The 16,065-nt window shown below is 40.3% G+C and overlaps 2 protein-coding genes across 2 annotated transcripts; both read right to left on the reverse strand.

The window, feature by feature from the left end:
* Positions 1-3,943: 3,943 nt before the first annotated feature.
* On the reverse strand, positions 3,944-4,912 carry LOC140321772 (olfactory receptor 52Z1P-like). Its single transcript, XM_072398559.1, has one exon. The coding sequence runs from the start codon at positions 4,910-4,912 to the stop codon at positions 3,944-3,946; it is 969 nt and encodes a 322-aa protein (XP_072254660.1).
* Positions 4,913-13,429: 8,517 nt separating this feature from the next.
* On the reverse strand, positions 13,430-14,398 carry LOC140321773 (olfactory receptor 52Z1P-like). The gene has a single exon (XM_072398560.1). It carries the CDS (start codon positions 14,396-14,398, stop codon positions 13,430-13,432), a length of 969 nt encoding a protein of 322 aa, XP_072254661.1.
* Positions 14,399-16,065: the final 1,667 nt, after the last annotated feature.

Here is a 16,065-nt window from a genome sequence, read left to right on the forward strand (position 1 = left end):
CAATTGGTCCAAATTCTGACCTATCTTACTTAACAGATATTAAGCTTCTAGCTTGAATATTAGCTAATAGACTTACCTAAGTTATCAATGGTCTGATTTATAAAGGTCCAGGATGGCTTTATGCCACAATGGCAAGCTAACATCAGTAATGGCAAGCTAACATCAGGAGGGTTGTCCTATTAGCCACCTTTGCCCAATGAAATAAAACACCATTATGCTTTCACTTGATATTTGGAAAGCTTATGATTGTATGTTGTGGCCCTATCTGTCCTTCACATATACCTATAACTGAATGTATTCTCTCTATGACTTGAAGCATACATCATAGGGTATAGGAAGTTTGTGATACCTCGCACAATGCGGTAGTTGCCCATAATCATATTTGCTGCCTTTGCCCTCACCATTAAACCCCTTGTCCTACTCATTCATGCCCATCACAATATCTCAGGCTTGAGCGTTGCAGGAATCTTTCACTAATTTTGTCTTTTTGTTCATGATACCTGTTCCTCACTAAATCCCTCACATCCTTTCCTGCTGCTGAACAACTTTTCGAGTTTCGAGACAGATTTCTGAGTTGAAAGTCAATCAATCCAAATTGAATGTTCTCAATATCAATCTCCCAGAGGGGGATATGCAAGCCCTACAGCACAACTTTGAATTTCAATGGATGTCCTGATTCCTCCTAAATCTTGGTATCCACCTCACTGACTTCTACAAGTCCCCGTATGCTGCCCACTACACCCCTTTCCTAACTAACCTCTATAATCTCCTCACTACTTGGACAAAATGCTGCCTCTTGTGCTTTGGTGGTATAGAGATCATTAGGATGACTTTCCTACCCTAGCTTTTCTATTATTGCAGGCCTCTCCCTATCCCAATCTCTATGGAAGCATTGCATTCCTAACAGAGAACAATCTTAGCCATGGTTGAGGTGGCCTAGAGGTAAATCATCAAATTAACTATTATTTTTCTGCCCAGATTAGCCCCCCCCACTGAAACCACAAATTTGCTGAATCCCCCTTTTGGTATCTATAGAGGAAACCAACATCGCAGACTGTACTCTAGCCAACCTTCTTATTCTAGAAGGTCTATCCTTCTTTATGATAGACCTATAGCAACCCAGTCTACCATTTGACACTCTCTGAAACTTTGGAATGAGACCTTAGCTTCAGGTGGGCTGCTGTCCCGTCGTGTCCCACTGCCTTCCTTCTTTTCATACCCCACTTTCTCACCTAATGTTTTCTCCCCTGCTTTGGTGGGTTTGTGGATCAATCAGGGCCTTGCTAAATGTTTCCAACTTCAGACTACTGCTGAAAAGAATCACTAACAATTCAGTGAAATTTTAAACACTATATACCTAACATTCACTGCTTCCTTATAATACTGCTATGATTCTCTTCGCCTGCCTCTCTAAACCCCAAAGGTCACATCTTAATACTTTATTCAGCCTTTCTCTCGCCCTTGATTGTCCACTTCCCTCATACACACACACTATTGATAAGAGGAACTTGGATTTGCATCTGAAAAGACCTGGCAACAAATGTGACCATTTCTTTCTGGTCTAAAATGTTACTAGTTGTATGTGTTCTTGGATAGAGTGTTCAATCCCCGGCACTGGGGGTAATTAACCTCTAGTGTCGGGGATCTTTTCATTGAATCCGGCCGTATTCATTGAGAAGATTCCCGGCACTAGAGGTTAAATCAGGACAAGTCTCCCTATTCATTCACCTCTAGTGCTCTGTGATTGGCTGGGGAAAGGAAAATCTTGATGACGCTTGAGCTGATGAATGAGGAGACTTGTCCTCATTTAACCTCTAGTGCCCGGGGATCCCACACTGACAGGCCGTGGGAGCCATCCTGTCATTGTGGGATAACCTGTAAAAAAATAAAAGTTAGGTACACAAATCACACACATTCAATAAATTACTTTAACATTAAAGCCTCTTTTTTTAACACATATGTTTACACACAAATTTAGGTGTATTTTGTGTCAGGTTCATCCGAATTCGTACAGCCATATTCAGGTCGAATATAAGGACAACCTGAATTCGAACGCCAACACTAGTTATAGCCTTGTTTAACCCTTAACTGACCTTCTTGATAAATGATAAGTTCTGCCTCTATATCCACACTGCTGAAAAGCAAAGCATTGCTAAAGCCTGGAAATCCTCATCTTTCCACTTTCCTGAGGTCTCCTGGACCACAAGAGAACCATTCTGTACAGCAACGGGATATTATGGCTAAGTTTGAATCCATATTGGTTGCAATGCTAGATTCCTGACTCCTCCATATCTAAACATTACTTGTTGGTCCCCCATACTTGCCTTGAGCTGATCACCTCCCCCATCCTTTCTTACTTTTTCTGTACTATCCTCCAACTCCTTTTCTTTCTATGCCGATTTGTTCTCTGTAGAAGGATATTCAAAGATTCCCTCTCCTTTCTGCCTTATCTCTGCCTCCGAGGGGAGCACTGGTCCACCATTAGGCCCAGTACCAGTAGCCCTCTCCCTCCACCTCCCATAGGGGTTTGCATGTTTTGATGGTTTACTTATGATCTCACAGTTTATTATTTACTGTTGTTCACTGACTTGCCTATAACTGACCATGTGTTTTTGTAAGTAAAATGTTCTTTTTATTCTTTATAATTTCTTTGTACTACTTTTCAATAAAAATGAATTTTAAAAATATAACAATTGTGCAGCTGGAATGCATTTTGAGCATGTTATGTGAATGATTTGTGCATTGGTACAGCCAGCCATGTAAAGCCAGTGAGTGTCTATGGCACTATACAATAGGCTTCCCAAGTAGAATTTGTGAATTAATAAAAGTGTCAAAATTTAAGAATTATTTCCAGTTGACAATATTTCTGAGCAAAGTGTTAGGATGAAGGAAGATAGAATCCAATACACGCTTCTCTGTGTTTTATAGTGCTTATTGATATGCCCGGTTCTCCCCTTTATTCCCTGGATTGCAGTTTGAATTTAATCATAGGAGCTAAGCATCACATGAGAGCGTTACCTGGGGCAGCATTCACATACAACCTGCCTGGGAGCACCAACTTCTCTGGGCTGTCATCCACCCATCAAGGCATTTTGATTTCGGTATAACTATTCCCTAACTTATTGCTTGCATGATGGCAGAGGGCTCCCGAGAGGAGGACCGGGGCCAGGTGCTGGTTATTATGAAACTGGGGATGAGCTAGATGACAAAACTAATTTACCTTTACCCTCACAGAAAACCTAACACCAACCATCCATTGATACCAACAAAACCCCAACAGTCAGCTTTAGCCAATGAATTACAATGATTTGAGTGAATACTGTTGAATTATTTTAGTTCTGAAGTGCAGTGCTGGAGAGGAGGTGATTATAACAGCTAGAGATGCCTCTCTTACTTGTTGAAGCTTCCAGGGACTGATTTTTAAATAAAAATCTTTGACCATGTTGTGGTTGAGATTTAATACTAGTGAATCTTTCACACTGAAATGTGTCTTTACCAATATAATACTCTGATAAGCTGTGTAGACCCAAAAAAGGTTCAACATTAAAAAAACCATCAGAAAATGTCTTTATTCATAGTAAATTAAAAATGCCATACGTGGTCAGAACCAACAGTCCAACCAATGTCATGTATTTCTTATACATCATAGGCTTTGTTGGGTGATAAAAGCAAAAATATGATTGTATTTGTACCGTTTAGCATTCCAGACCCAAATTCTAAGGTATGAGGGCATCTTGTAGAAGACTACATCTAGTTGAATGTATACTCAGTTAACAAATATATATTTCGGAAAGATTCATTCCACCCCAAATATCACTTGGGTTTGTTTATACATAGAGAAATGGACGTAGTGGGATGTAATATTTAGAACATTTGAAATGTTTTTGGTTTTTACAATAATTACAGCAAATTATAATATGAATCTCTGTCTCCAACATTAATATTAGAATAAAATTGCTTTTCTTTGTCTATGGATGGTCATTCGAGAAAACATGATGAAGGTCCTCTCTCGTATTTCTCTGGTCCTTATGCCATAGATGATTGGGTTCATCATGGGAGGAATGAGAACATAGAAATTTGCAAAAATAATGTGAAATTGCAGAGAAATGTATTTGTGGCCGACTCTGTGAGCTATAAAAGAAAAAAATGCTGGGATGTAGAAGAGAATAATCACACAAATATGAGACACGCATGTATTGAAGGCCTTGAAACGAGCATCAGATGATGGGAGCCTCAGAACTGCTGAGAATATGACGGCATAGGAGAGCACAATAAGGATCATGTCTACACCTGAAGAAGAAGCCGCTACAAACAGCCCATACACCACATTGACTATAATGTCAGCAGAAGCCAGCTTTCCCACCGACATGTGCTCGCAGTACGTGTGTTCTATCACATTGCTTCCCTGGAAAGGTAATCTTTTCAGAAGAAAAATGATTGGTGTTACCATGCAGAAACTTCTAAAAACAGCTAGCATGGCGGCCTTGACTAAGAAGGATCTGGTGAGGGTTGTAGTATATGTTAAAGGGTGACATATGGCACAGTAACGGTCATAGGCCATGAACAGCAGAATGGCTGATTCTGCTATGAATGTGAAATGAATGAAGAACAGTTCAGTGAGGCATCCATTGAAGGAGATCTTATGAGAACCAAACCAGAATATGCTGAGGGTCTTTGGTACAGTAGAAGAGCTCAAGAGGACATCACTGAATGCCAACATCATTAGGAAGATATACATTGGCTGGTGGAGACTCTCATTGGCTGAGATGACCAATATCAGCATAGAGTTTCCTAGAATTGACAAAATATACATGAAGGAGAATGGGATGGAGATGAGGAGATGGGAGTCCTCTAGACCAGGAATTCCAATCAGAAGGAAATAATCTGGATGAAAGCTGGTGGAATTCAACATTTCCTGGCTTTAATTGAAACAACTCTCTGCACAGAACAGAAGTAAAAAATGAGAATTAGCATTCATGTTAAAGGTGCAACCAAACCTACAACTTAGAGAATTTCCCGGCAATTGTTTCCATTGCTTGCATTGAAAATAAATAATAAATGAGCATCCTTTAAATTTATTCAGCACATTGATACAAAATCCCCATTGTAATTTACAGTTAATAAAAATTATTCATTTCAGTTTGAATTCGTGGTCATAGTTTTCTTTAACTGCATGGAGACTTTTTTTCGGCTGGTGTACATAACATTCCCCCAAAAATGTAAAATCTTACTCAGGTGACTGGTTGAAGGTATTTGCAGACATGATAAAAGTTATTATTTAGAGTTGTTAATTCCTATTTAATGTTATCACAATTTATTATCTAAACATACGACAACAGTACGATTCTTTGCAGAACTCTGCAGACCGCTGTACCGATCCCATTTGTGAAGCCACTACCAGTCATGTCCGTCCTCAATGGTCCCATCTGTCATGTCTGTCCTCAGTCCTCCCATCTACTGACATCTGTACACAGTTATGATGATAAATGATAATCCAAGATCCAGCAGCCTGGGTCACAAGTGGCACCCAGGAATCATTATCATCGTTTTAAATTATTGGCTAATTTTTGATGAACAATAATCAGGCCAAGGACACAACTTTTACCCAGAGTCTGTGTGAGATTTAGGACAAGTCACATTTTTTATATTTCCTGAAAGAGGAAAATCATTTTTGTTGGGGTGCAATAAACATCGACCATCTTATTCAGGAATTGGTCTCCAAACAACACAGTGACACAAAGACTATTCAACCCCTGAAATGTAAAAATGTATCTCTCATAACAGATTTTTTTTCTGAATAAAAGTTGTTACACTTATTTATATTGGAGATTTGAAATATTTGGAAAATGTAAGATTTGCTTCTTAATTTTAAATACAAAATCATCTTGTAGATAATTACAGCAGCTTAACAAAGTAAATGACTCGGGAAGAAACACAAAACAAGACCAAATTGTGCCATTAGTGGAATTATCACAGCAGAGCAATGGTCATTATCATCATCACCGGCAGTCTGTACAGAAAAAGGAATAGAGCAATGAGCTCTTATATACAGAGTGTGCCGAGTCTTGGGATGGTCACAATGCAGCCTGAATTCTCAGATGATCTAATAACAATAAAAAAGGAAATAATATTATAATGATTTTGTAGTGGGGAGTTTTTCATTTTTTTATACCATTATTTATTGATAAAATCCAGAAATGAATCAAAAACATGCAGCTGAACGTTGGGCAACATAATTACATCAGTAAAAAAATAAATAAATTGATTGTGTGCCAGTTGTGACCAAGCTTGCTTTGAGTCAAAGTTTCACATTTACGAGCACCTGCAGCCAACACCAAAGTAAAAATCAGAATGAAAAATTTTTTGGGGAACTGAAAACCAATAGAAATAGTTTGTTTAGCCAATTTTATGAATGCTTATGATCTGTTCACCTCTAAGTCAGGGTAAAAAAATGTATTTACACCACAATAGGAAATAAAATTGCGGCTTTATAATTGTAACTAAATACTTCATTTATAATTTCCGATCAGTCACAAATAGTTTTCCCCATTGTTGTTGTAAATGTATTTTCTCAATTTTTGACTGGTCTTTTTGGTGCAAAATCTGGGGCAGCCTGTTTCCTTTTTTCATATAGGGTTGACATCAGATTGTGCTGTTTGTGGTAGAGCTAGGGTGGTTGGTGGTGGTGGTACAGTTACTGCTTGGGATCAGGAACCAGTGACTAAAAGAGGTTAGCAAACCAGAACTGATTCATTTAAATGAATGTAATTCACTCCACATTGATGGCAAACATTAATCTGTTTGGAATCAACAACTTTATCTGTCACACTCTAGTGGAAAATCTCTCAGATATTCAACTAAAGGGCGGACACAATAGCACCTGAAACACCTGGTGCTACTGCTGCTCAAACTGGGTTGGCTGGGTAAGACAAAAAGAGTTGAGGGCTAATGTAGGGGAACGTAGAGATGCCTGTGATGAGATGGGGATGTTGCACAAAATTTGCTCATAACAGTGCAGTTTTGACTCTTTGACTTTTCATAGAATATGAAAAATTCCAAAACTGCTATAGCACGGGTCTAAGAGTGTGAAAACAAAAAAGTATACAACTTATCATGTTTTAGCAATATCGACTTTGGATTTTCCCCCACTGCAGGCTTTCATCCTCCTCCTCACCCCACCCCCGTGACCCCATATAGCAGCTTTGTCATATTGGCATTATTGGGGAGTGGTACTCTTGTGAAGAAGGAGAAAAAGAATCAGAAGAGGAGCCAACCTTTGAGCTTATCATCCTGACCATCCTACTGGCTCATAAATGATTTCATTGCAGGGACCGGTCAGTGCGGTTCAAGACATTCACCCAATAGTCCATGAAGAACATTTACTGGTCTGGCCGTACCTACAGCACTGGGTATCTGCCATCACCTGGCTTCACACAGAAAATTTCAGGGAAGTGAAGGCATCACACGGCTATGTGTTCCTAAAATGAAGTGATAACTTGGTTTGGCTTGGAATCTTCCAACAAGACTGAGCACACTCTGTTCTTAAAAAGAACTGACTCTCATCATCCTGTATGGCAGAAGCTGTATAACCAGTACCTTAGTCAGGAGAATGTCCTGTTGTTGCCAAAAGATGACTCGAAGTGTACAGATTTCGGCAAACAGATTTTGCAAACCCATCGGAAATTTAAGGAAATTATAGGATGATTGCCACTGCTGCATTCATTGATGAGCACAGCCAGGACTCACACTGACAGGGAGGAGTACTATGGCTGTGCTCATCAATGAATGGATCCGTGGGAATCATCCTGTGATAATTCCCACAGCTACATTCATTCATTAGCACAGCCGTGGTAATCCTCCTATCAGTGTGCAATCCCTGGGCACTAGAGGTTAAATGAGGACAAGTCTCCCCATTCATCACCTCTAGTGCTCTCTGGCTGAGGAAAGGAAAATCCTGATGATGCTTGAGCTGTCCCGAAGTGATGAATGGGGTGTCTGTGTATCAGTGTGTCATCACAGGATGATTCCCACAGCTGCATTCATTCATGAGCACAGCTGGGGGACTCCTGTGTTCTTGGATAGAGAATCTCAATCCAAGAACACATACTACAGTTCTGACAGGGCTGCAAGAGCAATCATCTCTCAGCTCTGCTCCCCTGATTGCTCTTGAAGGTCCCTAAAAATTTGAATTCAACATCCGAACTCACAAGGCCGTTCTCGTTTACATGTTCGGTAAGTGAGAAAGGGCCGATTCCCCGCGAGATCGAATTTACAAATTTTTCTCGCTCTTCCCTATGGAAGTGTACTTATGTTTCTTGCCAAACATTCTTCAATGGAGAACTGATGTCTACAAGATGTGGATACAGAAACATAAAGAGAAGAAGAAGGATGAGGAAGAAAATGACTTGGAGAAGAGGCAAAGATGTTTCTTCCTATATACAGTATGTTTAGCACAATTTTTTTGTACTTATGAGAGACTCCTATGGGCAGCAACAGCAGGACAGCTTAACCTGTGTGTGCCTTTGTTGCAAACAGCAATATATTCATGATAATAAACAGGCACAAAATGCCTATACAGGCAACACCAGATGAACTGAGGCCTCATAGCATGAAGCTCTCGGGGTTGTATCAGCATCTGAGATTTCTGCTGCTTCAGGGCAGAGACCTACAAGTTTTATGAGAAGCCCTGTTTGCTAAAACATTTTGTTGCACGGTATTTACTGTAACTCCCCATCACTAATAGGAAAACTGTCTGAAAATAGAAAAGAGGATTGAGAACCTGAGCTCTTAGAGAGTGGTTGTTAAGTGGAGTTTGGGTGTTGTGTAAAAAGCCGTAGTAGCCTGGCTCCAGTGTAACATATCACATTCACTGACTTCATCTTCCTGCTGTGTCTGAGATGATGGGCCTGATTTATTAAAGCTCTCCGAGGCTGGAGAGGATACACTTTCATCAGTAAAGCTGGGTGATTCAGCAAACCTGGAATGGATGTGGTCCAGGATTCAAAACATTTGCCAGCAAAGAGCAAATGACTTTGAGACAATTCCATTCCAGGCCAGTAGGGTGCTTAGTTGCTGTTAGTGCCCTCCTTCCTGGAATCAGTCATATTTTGGTAAATTCTGGATCAAGAAAACATTTTTATTTGAGTCCAAAATCTATTAGTGTATCTTTTGAGGCCTTATTACTGTAGAACAGCGGTCGCCAACCGGTCGTCCGCGAGAACATTTTGGTGGTCCTTGGCTCTGGCTAGTTCCCCCCTGAGCGGGGTCAGTAGAAGGACCCAGCTGGCAGGACGCACTGGCCAGAGACGTGGACCATGTCCCCCATCCAAATCCCTGGCTCAGGGAAGTGGGAAGTCCAGGGACACAGCCCGCCCACTCTCCCATCACAGGCTCAGACCTGCGATGGGAAGTGGGTGCGTTTATGTCAATCTGATGTCACTATGGAGGAGTTTTCTCACCCTTTGAGTGACATCCGGCTCCCCACACATGCACGATCAGAAGCCGGTAATTTTAGTGGTCTGCGAGACTAAAAAGGTTGGCAACCACTGCTTTAGAATGTATAAAAATGTCATCACCACATTTGATGGTACGTGCGCCTGAACTGTTTTATCAAAAATGTCACACACAGTAAATGAGCTAAAATATTTTACAGCCTGGTCACAGAAATAATAATATTGCATAAATTAAATGCATAAAACACACTTTTTAACTGAATTCTCTTACACCTTACCATGTGATGCTTAAGTTCCAAGCCTTTCCCCTTCCTCTGTTTACTAAGCAGGGGCTGTCCTTTAAATGTCTATGTCACTTCCTGTGTCATGTGTACACTTCCAATTGGCTGTGCAGTGGAGGGGCCCTTTTCTGAATAGAGAAAAAGATGCAGCAGCCACTCACAACATCCACAGGAGGGGAGAGTTGAGGAGCCATTTGTGTGGATGCATCGGTAGCACAGAACAGAAGTAGAAGGGGCTTAATTGTATGATTTAGGTGAATGCATTACCAGGCTGGGATAAAAACATGAGAAAATGTGAGATGGGTTACAGGGAAGAGGAAGGAATATTGGGAGGGGTGGATTTTTTTTGGTGAGCTCTAACATTTCTTCCTGTGCCAACAGCAACATTCTGGGGACTAGTTTAAGAAAATCTCATTAACTTGTCTTGGATTTCTATGTCAATGTGCAGGATTGGGTTGGCCACAAGGTATTGTGGAGGGGCCAATTATCTGTGTGGATTCAGAGTTACAATCCGTCATTAATATATAGCAGATTGTGTTAATCTCATGATGACACAACCCACAGAAGGGGAGAACAGCATCCTCAGATATCGTAATATATATTAATTGGTACCATATTAGTAAATCTTAGGTATGAGTGATAGGTCCATAACAAGATGAAAATTTCAAATGATCTTTAGTTTACTTTGTACCACCAGTCTATGTATTCGTATACTGGGAGTGAGGGGGTCAACCTTACATTTAGTAAGGTTGGAAGAGAACTGGGTCTCTGGGTATCATTGGGGTCCTGGTTGGGTAAACTTTCTAGTGTTTCTACTTCCACATGAAGCTCCCTATATTTACAGAAGCCCCAGCTGGGTCCTTGTAGGAATATAGAGGAAGGAAGACAAATCCATTACAACATTTGCAGATTGATGTTTTATTGAATGCAATGACAAATAAAACCAAATGCTTGTTGGAAGCCGTTGTGTATTCATCAAGAGAATAATTTTTAATTCTGCATAGGCTGTTTAAATGCAACAACAAAACAAATCTGGACCTGTGCTTTAGGATAGGAGTGCAATATTCTGTTCCTACTCACATGGCCCTTGGCATGTATGACCTGACCAGGTTTGGGACATTGGGTGGGTAGATGAGGATGACATTAAAGCAGTCCTTTCCTGAGACATATGGGGGGTTGCCATTCCAATCCCCTTCAGAGTCATGTGGCTTGTACACTGACCAGTTGGGCTCGGGCCATTGACCATGAAAAAGTGAATGTCTGTAATGTCTGAGTAGAAGCAAACATGTGTATTTGTCCCGGGTAGTGTTAAGCGAACCCAATCTGTAAAGTTCAGGTCCATACCTAACTTTACAATTTTGGGTACCTGGACTTGAACTTTGCCAGAAAACTTCAGGTTCGGTGTTCGAGCACTAAAAGTAATGAATGGGGACTTGTTCCCATTCATCACCTGTAGTGCCCTGTGTTCTTAGATAGAGAATCTCCGATCAAGAATACATAGTAGAAGCACTGCGCGGCAACAGCGATTGCAGAGCTGTACTATGTATTCTTAGATAGAGTTTTTCTATCTAAGAATACAGGGCACTAAAGTGATGAATGGGGACAAGTCCCCATTCATCACCTGTAGTGCCTGGACATTTTACAGGCATTTTAGTGCCCCAAAGTTCGGGTCCCTTATAGACTTCAATGGGGTTTGTGGTCAAGTTCGGGTCCCGAACACGAACTTTGAGCCGAAGTTCGGCCGAACCCGGTGAACCCGAACTTACAGGCGTTCGCTCATTCCTAGTCCTGGATACATTGTGCTTTTTGCATGCAAACGGGTAAATATGTGAGCCAGGACTCTATCCAAGTGTCAATAGCACTTCCCAAAATGAACACCTGGGTAAATAACATTTCAGTAGACAGTTAGGATGCCATTCAGATGTTACTAACAAGGACAGATTTATTGCTAGGACCCCATAAGAGAAGAAGTTTGCAATGTGAGGACACAGGGACCATCCCAGAGAGTAGGTAGGTGGTCAGAGAGAGCCCTCCCCCCCCCCCCGCCCCACCCTGCCCCCTTTCTACTGCTAATAGGAGCACACCTCAATAATGTTTCTTACTTTGCATATTTACCATCATTTGGGTGCTATATTATTTATTCTGAGTGGAGGCAGAATTAACCAGGTGGCACAAGAGGGCATGATGATTGTCTCATGGGAGACTTAGACCACAGAGAGCCCCAGTGCCAAGAAACCCCTTGGTCCTGTGCATGACACGAGACAATCATGTATTTCTGCAACATGTAATAGACAGCGGCAGCGTGAAGCAAATGTTCCACATCATATGATGGGGTCTCATGATGAAGTCCATGAAAGCAGGTGGATCATTTCCCTTTGCTTGGTTCCCTATCCAATGAGTTTATATGGAATTTTCTGAATTCTGATGAATATTTGTACAAGGATTGCAGTCATATGTTTGGGTGTATAACAATGATACAGATCTTTATGTTGATATTTGGTATACTAGTACAATAGAACAGTTTTCAGGACCAGCTTTATGGATTTATCATCAACCTTAGGTCCAACTGGTACATGGAAAAATAATATTAATATTTGTCTGTTACACAAATAATGCTGAGGTCATATTTGGCCATATAATGCTGCTTAACCTCAGATCATAACTCCACCCACAAGCACCCTAGATCAACACACTGCCCCCACAGGCACACCAGATAATAACACTGCCCCACAAGCACCCTAGATCATAACACTGCCCCCACAGGCACACCAGATAATAACACTGCCCCACAAGCACCCTAGATCATAACACTGCCCCCACAGGCACACCAGATAATAACACTGCCCCCACAAGCACCCTAGATCATAACACTGCCCCCACAGGCACACCAGATAATAACACTGCCCCCACAAGCACCCTAGATCATAACACTGCCCCCAACATGTTCTACATAAATACATGGCTTCTCTCTCTGCAGCATCCTTCAGGGTTGGTGGAGCCACCTTGACACTCTCGGGAAACGGTTTAATGGCATTAGGCATCATGGAACCCAGAAGACGAGTGAGTCTGTGGAGGACACTGCCAGAAAGGAGGCGAATTTATCAGCTGGAGTTGCTTTTCTTTTTTCTTGAAGCTACCTGGAACTATTGATTTTGAATTTTTGAACAAGCAGAGTTTAGTGTTAATACTTTTATGTATCTCATACATTTTTTACATTCACAACAAAATGTTTTTGGCATCTTTACCAATATATTATAAGCAATATCTAATAAGCTGTGTAGACCCAAAAAAGACTCAACGTGACAAAATCCACCACAGAATGCATCATTTATAATTTATTGTAAACCTCATCAATGGTCAAAACCATCAGTTCAACAAATGACATGTATTTCTTTTATATAACGAGCTTCATTAGGAAACACCAAAGCACATAAAAGGATAAAGATTATTTTATTGGTACTGTTTAGCATTCCAGAAACAAAATCTAAGATAAGAGATATCTAGTGGAATGAATTCTTAGATTAAAAAGGTATATTTTGGAAAGATCCATTCCATGCCAAAGATCAATATGGATTGCTTATACATAGAAAAGTGAACCCATTCACAGGGATGTAAAACTCAGGAAAATGAAAATGGTTTTAGTTTGTACAATTTATATAGAAATATACAAATAAGAACCTCTCACCAACATTATTATTAGAAGATCACCACTCTTCTTTGTCTATGGATGGTCATTCGAGAAAACATGATGAAGGTCCTCTCTCGTATTTCTCTGGTCCTTATGCCATAGATGATTGGGTTCATCATGGGAGGAATGAGAACGTAGAGATTAGCAAAAATAATGTGAAATTGCAGAGAAATGTATTTGTGGCCGACTCTGTGAGCTATAAAAGAAAAAAATGCTGGGATGTAGAAGAGAATAATCACACAAATATGAGAGACGCATGTATTGAAGGCCTTGAAACGAGCATCAGATGATGGGAGCCTCAGAACTGCTGAGAATATGACGGCATAGGAGAGCACAATAAGGATCATGTCTACACCTGAAGAAGAAGCCGCTACAAACAGCCCATACACCACATTGACTATAATGTCTGCAGAAGCCAGCTTTCCCACCGACATGTGCTCGCAGTACGTGTGTTCTATCACATTGCTTCCCTGGAAAGGTAATCTTTTCAGAAGAAAAACTAGAGGTACTATCATGCAGAAACTTCTAAAAACAGCTAGCATGGCGGCCTTGACTAAGAAGGATCTGGTGAGCGTTATAGTATATGTTAAAGGGTGACATATGGCACAGTAACGGTCATAGGCCATGAAGAGCAGAATGGCTGATTCTATGACAAACATGAAATGGATGAAGAACACTTCCGTGAGGCATCCATTGAAGGAGATCTCATGAGAACCAAACCAGAATATGCTGAGGGTCTTTGGTACAGTAGAAGAGCTCAAGAGGACATCACTGAATGCCAACATCATCAGGAAGATATACATTGGCTGGTGGAGACTCTCATTGGCTGAGATTACCAATATAAGCATAGAGTTTCCTAGAGTTGACAAAATATACATGAAGGAGAATGGGATGGAGATGAGGAGATGTGAGCCCTCTAGGCCAGGAATTCCAATCAGAAGGAAATAATCTGGATGAAAGCTGGTGGAATTCAACATTTCCTGGGTTTAATTGGTACAGTTGCCTGCAATGAACATAAGTCAAGAATGAGAATTATTGGTCACGTTAAAGGTGCAACTTAAAGAATTTCCCGAAGTCTTTGTCCAGGACTGGACAGTTGGGCTGAATTGGGTATATTGTTGGTGTCAGTTCATCCATGAAGGCCTTTAGAATGAACAGAAAAAACACAGCATATACATTAACTTGAAAGTACTCATACAAAACTGAAATATGCTGGGGAAATTTTAGATAAAACGGGGAAGAGTTAGATCCCTGTCTGTTTTTACTCCTATAGGGGGCTCTGTTAGGACTTGGATGGGTCATTTTTTACTGCAGTCTCAAAACAGAACATCCAGAATCTCCAACAGAGCACTGGGTAGCAGAGATCTAATTTTTCCCCCAATATGTGATTGGCTGTAGTTATGTACAAACACTAGATCTCTGCATTCCGCTGTACTGATCGCTATTGTGAAGTCATTGTAGTTCTATCGGCTGCCTAATGGTCATACATGCACATTTTTCTGCTCAATCATTCTGTCTATTGGTATCTGTACAAACTTCTAAAGATAAATGATATTGTGTGGGAAACACCACGTACCCAGAATGCCAGGGAACTGAGGAGTAAGGTAAGCATATTCCCCCAAGTGAATGGAACAAATATTCATGCATTGGGGATCAAGAAAGGAGTTGTTGTTTGGGAATATACCCTCCTGAGGAAGCATGGTACATTGATTTGAGACACTTACTGCATCCATGGGGATGTCAGATTACAAGAGCTATGGGGACTGTTGTGAGAATAATGTTATGTGAAATTCATCAAATACTTTTTTGGGTGTTGATCCAATATTACGATAGGCCCCCTCATTTTGGATAGATGTGAAATATGATCCCTTTCTTCATTGCTATAGCATGAATTTTATGCCAAAACCTTATCAAATAAAAGTTCTATATTATGATTTACTTAATATTTATATTTGTGTTAATGACACAGCAGAAGGCGCCTGAATGAAGTCTCATAATAAAGTTATTGAAAAAGGTTTTAAACAGAAATTTTGATGATTTGGTAAATTTCATATACAAGGTAAAATGATTGTACTTCATTGGTTTGTTGTTCTTTGTATAGAGCCGTTGTTGCTTCCAATCCTCCTGAACAAGCGGCCTTAGACCCCGGTTTACCGAGACTGGTTTAGTACATATCCTGTATATGTTAAGTAATATTGGATTGATCTATAATCGTGAATCTAGGGAGTTGACAATGCTCTGAATATACTCTGTTTATGATTAACTCAAATATGATGAACTTTGATGAAATTGTATTGTTTTTGATAAATGGATTTTATATTAGGATTATAGCATGGTTTTCTCTGGGTTCTTTTAAAATCCCTAATTTTGTGAGAAAGGAAAAATTGGTACATACATGTCGGGTGAAACGCATCAGATTTTTGGGACTGTCTTACCTTGGAATCATTTATTATGGACTCATAATCAAGCCTTAATCCTAGAAATCTTCTTATCTAGAAGGAAATCCCCAAACATCCCACCGTAGAGTGTTATTTGGATCCAATTATTATATTTATGTAAATGGGCTTATCAGCATTTTGTTTGTTCACTTATGTGATAATAATATAACTTTCATCTTGCCCAAAAAAACACTACTGTCCCCTCT

This window comes from Pyxicephalus adspersus, chromosome 1 (assembly GCF_032062135.1).
Source record: "Pyxicephalus adspersus chromosome 1, UCB_Pads_2.0, whole genome shotgun sequence".
Taxonomy (NCBI): Eukaryota; Metazoa; Chordata; class Amphibia; order Anura; family Pyxicephalidae; genus Pyxicephalus; species Pyxicephalus adspersus.

What these genes read in the sequence shown, in the direction of transcription:
- LOC140321772 (XM_072398559.1), bottom strand. Translation starts at nt 4,912, where the DNA reads ATGTTGAATTCCACCAGCTTTCATCCAGATTATTTCCTTCTGATTGGA.
- LOC140321773 (XM_072398560.1), bottom strand. Translation starts at nt 14,398, where the DNA reads ATGTTGAATTCCACCAGCTTTCATCCAGATTATTTCCTTCTGATTGGA.